This window comes from Podarcis pityusensis (genome assembly GCF_964106645.2).
Source record: "Podarcis pityusensis genome assembly, chromosome: 1".
Taxonomy (NCBI): Eukaryota; Metazoa; Chordata; class Lepidosauria; order Squamata; family Lacertidae; genus Podarcis; species Podarcis pityusensis.
In genome coordinates, this window is record NC_138028.1 from 49009681 (window position 1) to 49028067 (window position 18387).

Here is an 18387-nt window from a genome sequence, read left to right on the forward strand (position 1 = left end):
ATTGATATAAGGAAGCAAAGTATAGCGGACGCTCGGGTTGCGAACGTGATCCGTGCGGGAGGCACGTTCGCAACCTGCATCGTTCGCAACCCGTAGCGCCGCGTCTGTGCATGCGCAGGTTGCAATTTGGCGCTTTTGTGCATGTGCAAAGTGCAATTTAGTGCTTCTGCGCATGTGCGAGCGCCGAAACCCAGAAGTAACCTGTTCCGGTACTTCCGGGTTCGGCGCAGTGCACAACCCGAAAACGCACAACCTGAAGTGTCTGTAACCCAAGGTATGACTGTACTGAGCTCACTGTGCTATGCCTTTGCCTAAAATGCTTCTGAATCTGTTATGATCTCTGTTACCTTTGCCAATCCAAGAAGCATCGCAAACATCTCATTGCTCCACTGTTCTACCCTTAATCTGTAGACAAAATTACTATGCACAGACGGCAGATCAATTTTGTAACTAATTTGCAGCATAACAAAGCCAGCAGTATATATATGTTTAAAACAAACTGATACAATGACATCATTACAGAAATATTAGATTATTTCAGATTGGAAAAGTCTTACGAGTCCTTCTGAAAGTGACACTTGTTTTTCACCACTTTAAAACTAATGGGATGGAAATCACTTAATGAACAGATTGATTACTAACTGATTATATAAGTGATATTAAAAAAATCAAAAAATTAATGCTCAATACTTGGTAGAATCTGCTTGGAAAACTTCATCAGCAGTACAGAACATCTTGATTGCATACATTATTCTATTAGGGCCAATTGCATTAAAATGGTAAAATCTGTTTCTGGACTGGATAACTTTTGACTATAGGTGGGGGCTCACATGATTGCATGCTCCTCTATAACAAATTACTTCCTTTCTGTAGAAAATTAAATATGAGGCAAAAAGGTTTTCACCTAGCTTTCTCCATGACATGCTGTTTTTCTGTGTGGAGCAAATCCATAGGGAGGAAAGGAGTGCTACTTTCAGAAAGGTTCACAAGGTTCTTTCAGTCTGAAAGAATCTAGTACGGCTTTCTCTGGAAAGGTATAGTGTGGCTACAGTTATCCATACTCTAGTAACCTCTAGGATGGATTACTGCAGTGCACTTTATGTAGGATTGCCCTTGAAGACAATCTGGAAGTTGCAACTACAGTAGAATACAGTAGCTAGGGTGTTGGTGGAAACAGTGAACCATTAACATACAGCTTCTATCCTCAAACATCTACAGTACATTGGTTGTCAATATCCAATATCCAGTATCCGTATCCAATACAAGCTGTTTATGTTGACATTTAAAGCTGTGAATGGCCTGTGACCCAAATATCTGAGTGAATGCCTTCTCCCATAGCAATCTGCCTGCACGTTAAGATCAGTAGGAGGGGGGTCTCCTGGTGATCCCTTCATTAAATGAGACATATAGTGGAGGGGGCATGGAAATACCTTTTTAGGGGTGGCTCCATGTCTCTGAAACAATCTCTCTATGGAAGTGAGCCTTGCCCCGGCCAAGAACTTAAAACTGAAGCTGCTTCTGGGAATACCACCTATGAAAGTTCTGGTGAGGCAACTGCCTTGAGCTAATCCCACCTGAGTCCAGTATGCCAGCATGGGAGATAGTCAACATTTTTTTCTCAGACTTTTAGAGACATGCACTAAGTCATTTTTATGCTGTTGTTAACTATGTTATTTATATAATTTAGGATAATGATTTTAATGTTTTTGTTCACTGTGTATTTTGCTTTATTTTTATTTTTTTGCAAACTGCCCTGTGATCATTTTGGTGAAGGGTGATATAAATCTCTCTCTCTCTCTCTCTCTCTCTCTCTCTCTCTCTCTCTCTCTCTCCATATATAGTGATGTCATTTCAATTCTGACTCTACCAGCAGTCAGGTAGCCCAGGCACAAGTTTACAATCTTAATGGTACCAATTAAAATGAAACACCTCAAAAGTCCTCATCCAATAATCCAATGAGCATTTAAGGAGACTGTTTTAACTGAATTTCCAGTAGAGTTTTACTTGACCTTCATTTTAATACCTCTCTTTGCTAGACTATGCTTTATTGATCCCGTATGAATTTTTTTCTGTCACTTGTTCATTAAAACTGGCAACCATCTCTGTTAGCCTTCTCATTATATCATCACTCTGAAATATACAGTTAATATGAAGTCAAAATTAAGCAATATGGCATGACAGGATTCAGCACTGGGGACTGAATTATCACAGTCTTGTTCCAACTCAATTCTCTATAGATCATAATGTACTACATGGATCACTCGTACAGTGTTCTCTTCTCCACTAATCTTTTTACCCAGCTGAATCTCTCAATTACTGCAAGTCACTTTTCCCATATTTGTTATATTAATATTTGAAAATGCAATGATTCTTACAATTTAATACATCAACCAATTTCACTTTGAAGATTTTGCGTCAAACCTAGAGCAAGAGATCCCCTTAATTAGCCATTTTACACTATGGTAATAGTCCACATGAGGCCTACAGAGAACATGTTAGGAGTCTACAATACCAAACCAAGGTCAGTGTCTAAATCAAGAAAAATTAACTTGCTTATCAGAACTCAGTTGCTACTATCAGTTTAGTCTAAGATGAAGGAACGGAAACAAAGACTCTAAGCAATTATACACAAGGAGAAAAATTCAGAGCAAATAGGGCAGATGTTCAAATATCACTTCTCCCACATTTCTATCTTCATCCTTTTCTTCAAGTCTTTTGGAGACGTAATGAATATTAAGCATTTCACTGTCAGAGCTGGAGTTACCGTTAGATACACCAAGGCGATTGCATCAGGTGTCATGATCTTGAGATGGCATACCCCACTGCTGTGCCTACTGGCTGCCACTGCCACTGGAGAAGCAGTGAGCTATCGCTGCTGCAACTGCCTTTCCTCACCTCTCTGGCAATTGGGGGGGGGGGCAGGAGGCATCATGGGTAGTGCTGGAGCTCCCACCCCCAACACCAGAAAAATGAGGAGAAGTGGTAGCAGCAGAACTCCAGCTTTGTCACAGGAGTGGAGCTGGAGGCAGCAACTTCCTGTTTTCTTCAGGTGGCGAAATGGGATGGGTTGCCCATGCTCACCATTGTTTCATACTCACCGAAGGGCTAAAACAACTAACATTTCATTTGTGTGATCATTTACATAACTGTATCATCAAATGGCTTAATCAGAGGAAAAAGGTAACTGAAGTCCCACCCATTGGCAACATTTGACTCCTCAGCTCCCAACATTGTCTCCAACCACAGCCAATCTACCAGGCTGCATCAGAAGAGGTCATTCCCTGCCCCCCGGCCCCTAGTTTAGCAGGGAATATCTTTTAGAAAATATTTCCAATCATCATCTAAAAATGGGAAGGGGACTTAATAATTAAGAATTGGTGCCTGCGTTTGTGTATTTGCCTATTCCTTTCCTTTTTCTTTTGTTATGTGTCCTACAGTGTAAGCTATTATTTTTAATGGCATACTATTTTGAGTGTTTTAGAATAAAGCCAATATATAAAGGTATTAAATAAACAGACTCTATTTAATCTATAGGCTATGTAGCAGTGGAATATTAAAGAAAATGATTTAACGAGTATTATGGGAGATGAAAGTTAGAATTCTACACTGAGTATGGTGGGCAACCATTTTCCTTGGAGGGTTCTATTGCCTTAGGGGTAATCTGTTTGGGCTGTGTGCTAAAACACCCCCACCCTCTTACACGGAATGGGAAGTGATGCTCTTATCACAGAAACATAGGAAGCTGCCTTATACTGAGTTATGCATAATTTTTTTTAATTAAAACTTTTTTGATACAAGTTAAATGGGGGGGGGGAGAGAAAGAATGAAAGACGAATAGAGAAAAGAGAAAAGAAAGAAAAAGAAAAGAAAAGAAAAGAAAAGGGCTTCTGATTTTCCTTCTTTCAGTTACATAAAAAGAATTATTCAAAACTTTCACTCCACAACATCTAACTCTTCCATTTTCCATGATGTAGTATTTTTCCAATCTTCAATCTTCCCAAATGTCACATGTTCATCCTCCTTTTCATGTAAAATGTCCAAAACAGGTTCCCAATTAATATTGATAAATGTCAGCAATAGTTTTTCTCTAATTAATAGTATCACCTTGGCCTCCAACAATTGCAGCAACCATGCCTCCATATTAAATAATGGTAACTCTTTCCCATTCTGAGGGCATAGGAGTCTCTCAACTGTGAACATACATTGATACAGTATTCCATATCCATTGGTCCGGACTATGTTCTGTATCCAATTTCTACTTCCTGTCGTATTTACGTTTTTTCCAGCCTTACCTTATCTATATAACTTCATTTTTGTTTTCCAAAATCTCAGCTTTATCATTTAGTTGCTTCATTTCTCCATACACTTGTATAGTAGGTTCTTCCATTTCATCAGATGTTCCTTCTACCTTTACCATAGCTTCATCTCTCAGCCCTGCCATAGTTTCATTTCTCAGTCCTTTGTCATTTAGATCCACTATGTCATTTTTGATCCCATTTCCCATGTCAACCATTGCTTGTTTAGTTTCATTCCTCATTTCGTTTACTCCTCCTTTTAATCTTGTCAATTTTTAATCTATTTTTTCCTCTAAAGCCTCTATTTTTCTGTTAATAAACTTTGTTAGCTCTGTCATCATCTGCTTAACAATATCCACAGTAAGCAAGGACCCTGAAGTTCTCCTTCCTTATCCCACCTCTCCCCCCCCCTTCTGCCTCTCTCTTTTCTCTTCTTGTAAGTGGCATTCTGAATGTTGAAGCTTTTCCTGCTTCACTTTTTAAAATTATTAGGAGTTCTGTCTCTAAACAGCTTCTGCCACTTCAGCAATTTCACAGCTTGCAAAAGCTTAACTTTGTCTACACTGAGTGACAGCAGCTCTCCAGTGTTTCAGACTGGGGGGTCTCTCCCAGGCCTGCTTGGAGCTTCTGCGGATTAAACCTGAGATCTTCCGCATGTAAAGCAAACACTCTATCATTGAGCCACAGCACTGCTTTGAGTCATGGCTCTTCCCCTTAAAATAGACAGAGAAGCATTCAGGGCTGCTCCAGCTATTAGAAATAATAATAAAAGTTTAATACTACATTTTCTCAGAGTTTCAATAAAAAGAAAATTCTAAATGTGACCTCCTTGCCTTCATTGCTTTACCTAGGGGAGGGTGGGGGAGGTATAGCAGACAGCTGCAAACTAGGGTCCATGTGAGGAAACCTGAGAGCTTGAGGGGAGGAAATACTGTGCAAGCCCAAAGCTTTTTACCAACTTCCTTACTCCTTTCCCCTCTCAAGCTCCAAGATGGCCCTTCTTGATCCCTACAAGTCATTCCTCCACCCTCTCCAGCCAGTGTCCGTGGAACAAAAAGCAACTGGTGAGATTATGGTTCAGGAGAGGAGGTAATGTAGGAGAGTGAGAAAACCTATCAGGTGAGCCATGGGGTACACAGAGGTCTGGGAGATGCAAAACTGCACTGGGATTCCTCGTGGCAGTGAGGACATTAAAGCCTCTACTTCCTAGCAATCCCGATGCAGGCAAGATTGCTGCCCTTATACTGATATCGGACCGTGATATTTTGCAGCAAGAGGTGAGGGGAAGGAAGCATTTGCAGCCAAGGGTCCTGTGGTTGCCTGCATATGGTGTTTCTGATTAATAAGGAAAGATGTGTTTGTTGGGGGGAACAACTCTCAGTCATTTTAAGTGATTCAGATATACAGGCTCAGTGAACTTAAGAAAGGCATATACTAATGGAGAAAGCTAGGGAGGCAGTTGACTGCCTGCTAGCTGAATCTCTAGCTTGTGGCTCTTGATGGAACTGTTTACTTTCAGTGGCACGGACAATTAACATGCCTGATATGTTCCTTAACAATACAGAAGTACTCTTATTGATAAAATCAAAATAAATAATAAAAGTTGAAATTATTTTCTGTTTTCACATTCTGAAATAAGCACTTTCAACTGTTTGCTTCAAGCACTTGTTTCAGATACAAATGAAGTGCTTCATGTTAACCATCCTCCAAAATAATTTAATGCTTTGAATGTAATTACACTACACCACATAAAGAGGTCAAGTTAAGCAAAAAGACAAAATTAGCGTCCTGTGTATATTAGTCATGCTCTCAGAAGTCACTAAACAGCTGGAAACAGTGGCGGCTTGTATTTCATGCAGATAACTTATTGAATATTGTATTTTGAATTTCCAAATGTCTAGAGACTGACATATATTCATGATAAAAAAGAATAGACTAAAGGAGAATACAAGACTTTTACGTATTTTACTGCTAAAACTATCCTTTCTTGATTTATAACCCATACCTAACAGATTAGCTTAATGCAAAGCTGCTTGTCTCAATGTCAAAAGATTCTTTGCATGTGAGAATTTCAGGCTAGTGTGCAAACTGTACATTTCATAACAACTATTAAGCATGATTGACATGGAAACTGGGCCACTGTCTTAATACAGATTTATTTTTAATAGATTTTATTTTCAACAACAAAACATTCAAAATGGAGTTAATGATTTTAATGGTATAAATATACTAAGATGTGATTGATATGGGAGAATCTGATTTTGAAGATAAGGGATTCTACAATTGTGGACTCGTGGCCCAACCCAAATGATGCTTACTCAAGAAGTGTGCTTAAGATCACAGCCTTAGAAACAATTGCTGATCTTCTTTAAAAAAAATAAGGGTGATTTATAAAGAATCTTGTCTATGATAAATGTATTCAACTATATGTGTGCCAACTTATTCACCAAACATTTAAGAGAGATTTATAGTGATAGGCTGGGATAATAATAATAATAATAATAATAATAATAATAATAATAATAATAATGTTTTATTGGTTATAAACTGTTAACATTCCAAGAGCTGCTTAAGGCCTGCCCCCCCTAAGGAAGTTTCAAAAGATGTCACCATGTTCAATGCTATTTACTCCCAAGCCTTTTTTAGGATTGTAGCCTTATAGACTTAAGGCTTATGGGTATAATACTTAGCACTTATTCAGCATATCTAAAAATAAGAGATAATTTTGTAGTGCTTGTATTGGTGACACCTTTAATTTGATACTAATTGTTTAAACTGTTTAATCTTGGGCAATGATAATCCTATTACAAATACAAATATAGATTTGTCAGAACATTCTGTTTATCTCATTGATGACAACGGTCATCATGTATCCAAGAGAGACACATGTTTAATTCCTATCTACCTTTCTGAAAGTCAGCCAATAAAGTGATTTAAAACCATATTATGGATAGTCCCAGGATGTCATTTGCCAAACCAGAAGTTTTCTTGAAACACTTGGAACATAACAAACAAACAAACAAACAAACAAACAACAATAGTTTCCCCCCCAATATATTTCCACAGTTGAAAGCTTAATGTCTAAGTGGGTCATTATGGAGACTGAATAATAAGTATAGTTAACTATCATGTGAAAAAATATCTGCTGAGTCATCACATGCCATAACTAATAAACAGGGTTTCTTTGAATTTCAGTATTAAGAAATATGTTGGAATGCCATATTTTATATTCAGTGACATGTCTAGACAGATTGTTCTTTCATTAGTCATTATTGACTGAAAGCAGACCAAATAATCAGGAAAAACTCAAGCTGTGGAAACTATTGCGTTTAAGAGCTCAGATGAGAACACACTTTCAAATGTAAACAAGCAATAAACAAAGGTATACAATAATGACAGATTATGTTCAGGAGACACAAATCTATAATAAGTATTCAGAAATCCATCTAGATTTTCAGATGCTCCCTGAGAAGTAATGTTGAAAATGGCATGTACTTTTTCAACTAAACATGCTGCAATGCAGGTCTGACTTTTCTGTAATGAAAGCTTACTTCAAAACAAATGAAATACAAGTAAATTTTAAAAATGCAACAACAAAAATTAATGAAGTAAATGCAGTCATGGGAAAAAGAAAGTGCACCCTCTTTGAATTCTGTGGTTTTACATATGAAGACATAATAACAATCATTTTGTTCCTTAGCAGGTCTTAAAATTAGGTAAATGCAACCTTAGATGAGCAACAACACATGACATACTACACCGTGTCATGATTTATTTAACAGAAATAAAGCCAAAATGGAAACGCCATATGTGAAAAACCAAGTACACCTTATGATTCAATAGCTTGTTGAACTACCTATAGCAGCAATAACTTGAAGTAATTGTTTTATGTAGGACTTTATCCGTCTCCCACATCGTTGTGGAGGAATTTTGGCCCACTCACCCTGAGATGTTTTTTTTTCTTTCCAATTTCTATGAACATTGAACTCCTGAGAAAATTGGCAACTGTCTTGAATGTTTTCCACTTTTGAGTAATCTTTATCACTGTAGAATGATGGACTTAAAATTGGTTGGAGATGACCTTAGAACCCTTCCGAATTTCATGGGCAGCAGCACTTGCTTCTCTAAGAGCATTGTGTTATCATTTCCTTGGCACTGTGTTAAAACACATCTGAATGCGCCAGACCAGCAAACTGCTAAAACGTCAGCTTTTATAGAGATGGCCACACTTGCTGATGATCAATTAAGCAAGGACATTTTATTAGCAACCCCTGCCTGCTACTTAGCCTCTTAATTCCCATGGAAGCAGTAAGGGTGTACAGTCGTACCTTGGTTGACGAACAGAATCTGTTCCAGAATTCCATTCAACTTCCAAAACTTTCGCAAACCAAGGCGTGGCTTCTGATTGGCTGATTGGCCCCAGATACAATGCGGACAGCTGAAACAGATGTTCGGGTTCAAAACTGAAACACTCACTTCTGGGTTTGCAGCGTTTGGGAGCCAAAACGTTCGAGTCGCAAGGCGTTTGTCAACAAAGGTACGACTGTACTTAGTTTTTCACACATGATTTATCTTGGCTTTATTTTTGTTAAATGAAGCATGACACCCTAGACAGCATCTTAAAAAGCAGAGACATCACCTTGCCAACAAAGGTCCATATAGTTAAAGCCATGGTTTTCCCAGTAGTGATGTATGGAAGTGAGAGCTGGACCATAAAGAAGGCTGATCGCCGAAGAATTGATGCTTTTGAATTATGGTGCTGGAGGAGACTCTTGAGAGTCCCATGGGCTGCAAGAAGATCAAACCTATCCATTCTTAAGGAAATCAGCCCTGAGTGCTCACTGAAGGACAGATCGTGAAGCTGAGGCTCCAATACTTTGGCCACCTCATGAGAAGAGAAGACTCCCTGGAAAAGACCCTGATGTTGGGGAAGATGGAGGGCACAAGGAGAAGGGGACGACAGAGGACGAGATGGTTGGACAGTGTTCTCGAAGCTACCAGCATGAGTTTGACCAAACTGCGGGAGGCAGTGGAAGACAGGAGTGCCTGGCGTGCTCTGGTCCATGGGGTCACGAAGAGTCGGACACGACTAAACGACTAAACAACAACAACAACAAAGCATGACACGGTGTAGTATTTCATGTGTTGTTGTTCATCTGAGTTTGCATTTCCCTAATTTTAAGACCTGCTAAGGAACAAATGATTGCTATTATGTCCTGTTATGTAAAACCACAGAATTCAAAGAGGGTGCACTTTCTTTTCCCCATGACTGTATATAAATGATTGTTCTGATTGTAACTTGATGAAAATTTACTTCTGTTTACATTTTCTGTTTTCTACCTAGAATAGGCTTAGCGTAGGGGTTATAGTGTGGGAGACCAAGGTTCAAATTCTCTCTCAGCCACGAAGCTTACTGACTTTGGGCTAGTCACTGTTCTTGGACTAACCTATTGCACAGAATTTGAGCATAAATGGGGAGGAGGAGAACTACATATCCCACCTTGAGATCCTAGGAGAAGGTGGGATATAAATGGAACGACAAACAAATACATTTTAAAAACATTTCACGCTTGATCTTGCCGTGACAGCAGCACTGCATCATCACACACACTGCACCATATTCTTCACTGGTCTACCATCATATCGCCTTGCCATTTCTCCTGCCACTCAGCTCCCAGCTCTTGTCTAAACTCATCACCTTACACAGAAAACTTGACACAGATTTATGGGGTGTCCCCCCCCCCCCAGCCTGTGCATCTAGTGGGGGGCAGTTTTGCCAATCCCTAGGTATGCTTCTGGCTATGGCCATTCTCTAACATCCTTAGGATTTCAACTTTTTGGCCTTTTCTTATTCTTTCTTTCTTTCCTTCATTTTTCTTTCTCCCTGTCTCATTAATTGTGTTTATTTATTCACCACACATATATCTCACCTTTCATTCACGGAGCTCAAGGTGGCACTCATGGTTCTCCCCTTTCTCATTTTATCCTCACAACAAGCCTGTGGGATCGGTCAGGTCACCCATCTGACTTCATTGAAGATTTGAACCCTGCTGGTCTCCCCATGTCCTAGCTGGTATATCTATGAGTCTGCTTCTCTTGCCCCATCTCACAGTACATTTCTATGTGAATCTATCACACAACGACATTCTCTCTACTTTACTGATGATCATCTGCATATCCCTCCACAATTTTTTGCATCTCTCTCACATGTGCCAGTGAATCTATGTCGTCTCAATCCACCCCATCCTTGGATCTTAGATGTGACTGTGCATGCATGCCCCCACCCACCTTACAGGTAACCCCCCCATCTCCTGAACCTTCCATCCCTTACAGGCTTTAACCTAACTTAGCATCCCAGTTCAATGAAGTCAAGCACATTCCAGTTCACCCTCTGAGAGAGGTGGGTGGCAATGTAGTGTTTTTTTAATCAGCGGAAAGAACTTTCTGCTCTTGCTTAAAAAGAAATTAGTTTGGAAAACCCATAGCGGTAAGGAAAAAGTCTGAACCCACAAAAGGCTAAAGCTCCAAGTTGTTGAACTCCCTAGTCAGAGAGGAATATATTTCTCTCTACAGGAAATCAATTCTGCGTCCAAGGACAAAATACGACATTGTCAGATATTTTTAAATAACCACTGTATGGAAAATAAGTCAAAGAGTTATAAACATGCAGTACATACTTATCTCCCACAATCCCCAAGTTGATTGTTGGGTACCCATGTTCTTGAATTGTTGCTAGAAGAGTTGAACGATTACTGTCTCTAATCTTTCCTGGTAGCAGGTCATCTTCAGGATTCAATAGCTATAAAACCAGAATCAAAATACCTGAATATTCACCTTCACAGTGAATAAAACATAAAACAGCTGTTTGTAGATGTTTTGATGTTGGACTACTACAACATGCTCTACAAGGGGCTAACTTTGAAGGTGACCCAGAAACTACAACTAATCCAGAACGTGGCAGGTAGACTGGTGACTGGGAGTGGCCGCCGAGACTACATAACACCAGTCCTAAAAGACCTACAATGGCTCCCAGTACGTTTTTGAGCACAATTCAAAGTGTTGGTGCTGACCTTTAAAGCCCTAAATGGCCTCGTCCCAGTATACCTGAAGGAGCGTCTCCACCCCCATTGTTCAGCCCGGACACTGAGGTCCAGCACCGAGGGCCTTCTGGCGGTTCCCTCACTGCAAGAAGTGAAGTTACAGGGAACCAGGCAGAGGGCCTTCTCGGTAGTGGCGTCTGCCCTATGGAACGTCCTCCCATCAGATGACAAATAAATAAATAACTATCAGACTTATAAAAGACATCTGAAGGCAGCCCTGTTTAGGGAAGCTTTTAATACTGGATGAATCATTGTATTTTAATATTCTGCTGGAAGCCACCTAGAGTGGCTGGGGAAACCCAGCCAGATGGGCGTGATATAAATAAATTATTATTATTATTATTATTATTATTATTATTATTATTTTATTTGACTTTCTATTCAGATCATAAAATGATAGTAGATTTAGTCTGTAGTCTGTAATAATTTTGTTGGGAAGTATGCTTTATGTATTCAGGATAAGAATTATGTTGCCAGTATCTCAAATGGAGCTGTTTGAAACCAAGCAACTATTTAGAAATATAATTAAATTACTTTGCTCGTAACAATAAAATTCTCTATCGCAGAATGCGCCCATTACTATTGGACTTATTGAACAGTGTGTATGAATCAGCATTTGTGGTTTATTTCTTCCAACAACCCATGAGTGGCAAGCTAATAACAAACTTTGTTTCTCTCTGCTCTGAACTATTCATTGAGTTGCTACCTTGTTAAGACCAAGATGTTGCTGGTAGTGAAACCAAGGAGAGGGAAGAGAAATCTTGGTAGTGGGGATGTGGGAAGAAGGGGGAAGTCTGAATCTTTTAATCACAAGTATTCTGTATGTTTGGTATAAACACTGCTTTGCATCAGGCCTTCTCCAAACCATGAACTGTATCATCCTTTCCCCATCCTCTTGGTCTCCTTCTACTTCAAATCTCTAGCACCCAACCTCTGCTTTTTGTTGGGAATTTCCACCTTTGACCATAGGTGTATAGCTGTAGTATTTCTTCTATTGAACACTGAATTACATCTCTTCCTGGTCAGCGTCACTTTCTCAACCAGTGTCCCACCTCTTTATTTTGCAATCCATGTAAGTTTATCTTTGGTTTTAAACATTTGGGTAATAGTGGTTAATTTTTTACTTTTGCATTAAGTGCATACATATAAAGTAAATATAGCACATTTACAGAATCTTCCTGTGAAAGCAGGCACAATAATAATAGTTTTTGGCAGAAAATCATCATTAACATTGGAAACAGTCCATAAAAAGGTGCTGGCAGCTTTAGTCAAAATACAACTGCCATGCTTGTAGAAGTTTGGTTAGCAGATTTTTCCTTACTTCATTCCCTGTGGACATTACTGCAACCACTGGAAACTTGTTAACTTCAACTTCTGTTACTCCAACAGTTGCTAGGAGACCTATCTCTGATGGACCCATATGGGTTCCCTTGGCCAGCACACATTCACCTCTTTTAATGTCATGTCCTATAGGTCTAGAAATGCATCAGAAAAGGGAAAAAAATGGATTCAAGTTATCTGACCAAATAGGGCTGATAAAACTTATAAAACTTATAAAACTTATAAAATTTCAAAAGCTATTTATGCTAGAAACATATTAAACTGCTATTTTAGTTTTCAAAAGCAGTATGCAGTTGTGAAAACACGTAATTCACCGACCTGATATCTTGGCCTGGTCGAGCCTGCACCAGAATGCGCACCTCAAGTTCTTCAGTGCCCTGCATTAAAAGAAACAAGCTTTCTTCATATGTGTTAAACAAAGTTAAATAAGGCACTGTCTCTTATCAGCCTTCATTGGGTATGAATGAAACTCAAGGTATGTTATAGAACGTTCTGTTCATATCAGATTTAAGCTTATATAATTCAAACATATAGGCAATGTCAGAGTTACGTGTGTCCAATTTATGCACTACTGCACGTATCACAGCAACCCCTAAGTGGCCAGAAAAGGGTGCGGAACAGGAGTGGGGCAGGGGTGTAACAGGCTTATGCACGCTCCACCGTCACATGCAGTGACCCAGAATGCAACTCACAGGCAAACTGGGGGGTTGCCTGTATCATGTTCTAGAGAATGTTAAAATCCTACTGTAGTTTTGAATCTATTGTGCTGGAAAAAGTGATTAATTTCCCATTGTATCTTCTGTATTTGATTCAGAACATTGAGAAGAGCAGGGGTGTATTGAAATGGCATTTCTTTGCGCTCTGGCTTCTGTCACAGTGTCCCATTGCGCCAGAAGCAGTTTCGTCATGCTGCCCACATGACTTGGAAAGCTGTCTGTGCATGCACATGAAAACTCATACCAATAACAAACTTAGATGCTCTAAGGCGCTACTGGAAGGATTTTTTTTATTTTGTGGACAAACGCCAACTCCCTTGGCCTGAAGCGAGATGAGCACCGCAACCCCATAGTTGCCTTTGACTGGACTTAACTGTCCAGGGGTCCTTTACCTTTACTTATTGCAACTAATATTGAAACTAATAACAGTTTACATGCCAGCTCAGTAATCATGAAACATAAAGGAAAAAGTTTAATTGGTACACACCTAAAGGGTAGTTTTGCACTGACATCACAGGGTCATCAGGTGGAGCTCTTGCTCCACCTGGTGGACAACGGTAGGATAAAACTCTTGGGAAGTCAGCAGCTCCCATTTCAGTTTTGTGGATTATCCAAGCCTGAACAGCCATTGAGGTCACAAACATGCATTACAGGAAACAACCTAGCTGCCTACTTCCCTAACTCTTAATTTACTAGAATTTAAGAAGAGCTGCTGCCAACTGGGCTGTAAAAACATCATGTTGTAGTCCATACTAAGATGTGGACCCTATGTAGTCAATGTAAAACTATCCTTCAGGTACCCATGGTACATTTCCCCATTGACATCATAGTTTCATTTTGTTAGGAGATACAAAAGTGTTCCCAATTATGGTAGGTCCTAACTGCAACAATATGCACCCTTACTGTGGGAGGGCCTGCTGCTTCTGCTTAGGTGAAAACATCCATTTTATAGTACCTTATAAATGTGCTGAGAGCTCAGGTATCCATCCCGCATACCCCTGCAAGGGTAAAGAAGGCCACTGAGGCAGCTCCTTCCTCAGCAGAGTAAACTGCCATTGCTATGCAGGCGCGTATCCATCTGGACAATGCAGATGGCATGGTTTTCTTGCCCAGTATAGGGGTGGGATGAAAGGAGCAAAATGTGTCTCCATTTGTCTGAAGTCCTTAGTTCTGAAACTGAAATGGGAGCTGCCTAGTTTTTCTTCTGTCTTCATCTGCCCAATGGAACTAGAGCCCAGCCTGATGACCCAATGTTAGTGGGAAAATGGATGTGTGGGGAAGGATATACCTCTCCTTCTCCTAGTGATAAGCTGACAGACAAGTTGAGAACCAATTAGCTAATAATAATAATAATAATAATAATAATACTCTTACTAATTGATTAATAAATCATTTTAAACACATCTACATGTGGTAAAATCTGTGAACTGCCCTGAGACCCCCAGGTATAGGGTGGTATATAAATTCAAACAACAACAACAACAACAACAACAACAATAATAATAATAAAGGGTGAATTTTTAAGGATTCTGGAGGGATCTCTTAAGCATGCAATTGCTAAAGCTTTAAATAGCACTTTTGAGACCTATGTGGTATAGGATAAATGAAATGCCTCAGTCTCCAGTCTTCCAGTAGTCCCTCATCCTGCTCTCATGAGTCCTAATCATTACCTGCCTCAATCCAATCAAGGCAAAATTAATGATAAAAATTCAATGCAAACAAAAGCAAGAACAGAGATTGCAAAATTGCACAAACTATTATTTGTTTCAAATGTGTATTTCTATGTATAGCCACACTTATTTGATTACGGACTGCTGAGTGATTCTCTGGAGTCATGCTGCTGTATGTAGCAGGAACAAGGATTTTTAACGTTCTCACTCACATCATCTGATTCCCTGATGAGTTCTGTGTCTTCCACCTGCACCACAGCGTCAGCACCACAGGGTATTGGAGCACCAGTTGTAACTCTCATTACCTGACCAGGCATTACAGTTTGAGTTGGCTGAAAAATAACAGGGAATGTAATTTTAATTTTTTTAAAGGAAGAAGAGGTCCCAAGAGGCACTAAATTATGCAGAAATAACTTGGAATGAAAAAAAGTCTATTAGTGACCTATTTTCTTACCAAATTTTGATTAGCTCTATTCACATAAAGACCGTTAAAACAAACTGCATATATAAAAACAATTTAAAAATTATATTTATATAAAACAGTTTAAAGCAACAACAGCACATACATAAAATCAATAGAGATCTGCTTTTGACATGGTATGGAATGGACCTGCTGATCGGATGGTATCTGTGGGATACCTTCTCTATAACACAGTGAGCTTGTAGGGTGTATGGCACTCTTTTAGGTATCCTGGACCCAAGCTTTATAGAGCTGTGTATACCAGTACTAGCCCCTTCAGCCTAGCATGGTAACTAATTGGCAGCTAGTGGCTGACACGCTCTACAAACTAGGCTGTCTATAGAATCATCACAAATTATACTTTCTTTTTAAAAGCAGTGAAATGTGTACATCATATCATACTAGGGGAAAAACACTTTATTAATAAAGGAAAATTAAAATATAGTGCACTCACTTGTTCACCAGCTTGGGATTCCCCAATAATGAAACGATCCCCAGGTCCATCAGCAGCTGTTAACAATACAGCAAGAAGATAATTACAATTGTTGCTTAAACAGACATTAATAGCATTATTACTATTGTTCTTTACTTCATAACTCTTCCTCCAACTCCAAATCCACTTGGCAATTATGATTGCTATAGATTTTAATTTTTTTTAAGTGAAGAGTTTAAGTTGTTCTACATCTCTCCCCCTGTTTTTATTACTGATGCACACCAAGCAGGACTCCTTTTCCATTATAAGATTCTGGATTATCCAAGATTTATTGGTGTTGAGAGGGCTGACTGTGTATCCCACATTCTGTTGGCTGGAAAAAGGTCAGAAGAGGGGACAGCTCTCAGATATCTCTCCCTTCTCCTTCATGTTCCTTCACCCTGGGTGCTAATTAAAAAAGCCCCCAAAGAACAAGATTGAGTAGAACACAGCTCAATGTTTCAAATAAAGTTACTTTTAAAGGTTTGTATGAAAAACATGTAAAGACTATTTGTGTTTGTTCTGTAACTAACCTGAATCAATTTCATAAAGGGCACCACTGAACATGTAAAGCAATCTAGTGTAAAGCTGAACTCTCAAAACCATTATTTCATGGTCAAAACCACGAGTATTTACCTCTGACAGCATAGCCATCTTTTACTGAAGCTGGGAAGGGTGGTAGGTTGTCTTTTGCATAAACATCTTGGGCAAGGACTCTGCCCATTCCATCTAATATGAGAGAGGCAAAATCTTTGTTAGCAAACATTGACTGCAAAACAGTTCCAATGACAAACTAAGTTCATATGTGCACAATACTGCTAATACTGCTACTGTGTGGTCCTCCAGATATTGTTGGACTCCAAGTGTCGTCAGCCCCAGCCAGCACGGCCGATGATCAGGGATGATTGGAGTTGTGGTCCAGTAACACCTGGAGGGCCACAGTTTCCTGGCATAAAAGCAGCTTTCAATTTATGTCAATGATAATTAGTGACTAGAGAAATTCAGTCTGGAACAGAGGTAAAAGATTAGATTCAGCCAGCCATCAATTTACATTAAAATTAATATGGAGATAGTGAGAGCAAGGACAGATAACAGAAGAGTAAATACGTCAACCTCTTATTTAGTTATCCATCCTTTGTTCAAGGAGTGCAAGAGAGTGAACAAACCTCCCCAACTGCATTCTATCCTCAGAAAGCTATGAATTATTTTTTTTGGGGGGGGGGGAACTTATCCAGAAAAGAGAATACTGTATACCACATGCTATTCTTAGCTATGAGCATAACAGCAGCATTCATGATGAGCATTTCCCCCCTAGTTTATATCCTAACTGCTGCTACCTTCTCAATCACCTTACCCAAAAATGGTTCATTGGTGCCTGGGAGGTAGTTAGCACAGACTTTTTTTTGTGACTGGCTGCACCTCTATGTCCTTCAAGGCAGTGGTGTACACATCATCATGTAATAAAGTGGTCACCAATCCCTTGATTCACCCAGTCAACCCTCCACAGCTGACACAAACCAGATAGGATTGATGTGGGTCAACACAGCATGTAGTAGGCCGCAGAGCTACAAGTGTCTTGTCTACATCTTCAGCATCAATAGCTGAAACTAACAGAAGAAAATTGTATATGATGGTATATCAGACACCTCAACAGACGTGTGTCCTTCAAGTTCACATGAAGACAGGTGATTTCTTCCCTTCAAAATTCCCTGCAAATTTGACACAGTAGGTCTCTGAAGGCTCAATGACTGGGTTAACCATGGCAGATGAAAGCAACCTTGTATCACTTGGAAAAGTTCTGTTGGATGGGTACTTGAGGATGCAATGGAGGTGGCAAAATAGGCCTTTTTGCTATAGTTTCAGGCCTTAGCAACAATTGTGGTTCACCTCTGCTACATGTCACTAATTTGCTTCTGACTGGGGCTATCCACACACAGCAGTATCATATAGTTGCAATGAAATATGCACATTTTTATTAGCTAGTATTTCTGATATTTTCATACTTTTGTCATCATGATATTAAACTCTACTTGAGATTCAAGAGACTAAACAGTGAAGCAGGGTTCCCATGACCAAATTGCTACAATTCTAAGCTGTAGGCAAACCATTCTCTCAAATTCAGCCCCCTCATATGCAATATGGGGATAGTAACATATCCATTCCAACTAAATAATTGTTGTAAAGATTACCAAGACGGGGGTCTGCTTTGCATGTAATGCAACTAAGCCATGATTTATTAGACCACGGTTTACTAGATTGTTTAAACCCTGTCCTATAGCTTAAACATTATTTATTAACCATGAACAAATCACACACAAAAGGCATGATTTGTT

The 18387-nt window shown here is 39.4% G+C and overlaps 1 protein-coding gene across 22 annotated transcripts in view; it reads right to left on the reverse strand.

The window, feature by feature from the left end:
- GPHN (gephyrin) overlaps positions 1-18387 on the reverse strand; it is a 231005-nt gene that overhangs the window by 13865 nt on the left and 198753 nt on the right. For all 22 annotated transcript variants that reach the window (XM_081020644.1, XM_081020627.1, XM_081020624.1 and 19 more), the window contains 6 exons: positions 16691-16783; positions 16037-16092; positions 15335-15454; positions 13055-13113; positions 12717-12870; positions 10973-11094 (listed from right to left, as the gene is read on the reverse strand). In XM_081020644.1, coding sequence (XP_080876770.1) covers positions 10973-11094; positions 12717-12870; positions 13055-13113; positions 15335-15454; positions 16037-16092; positions 16691-16783 — 604 coding nt within the window. The remainder of the gene's footprint in view (positions 1-10972; positions 11095-12716; positions 12871-13054; positions 13114-15334; positions 15455-16036; positions 16093-16690; positions 16784-18387) is intronic.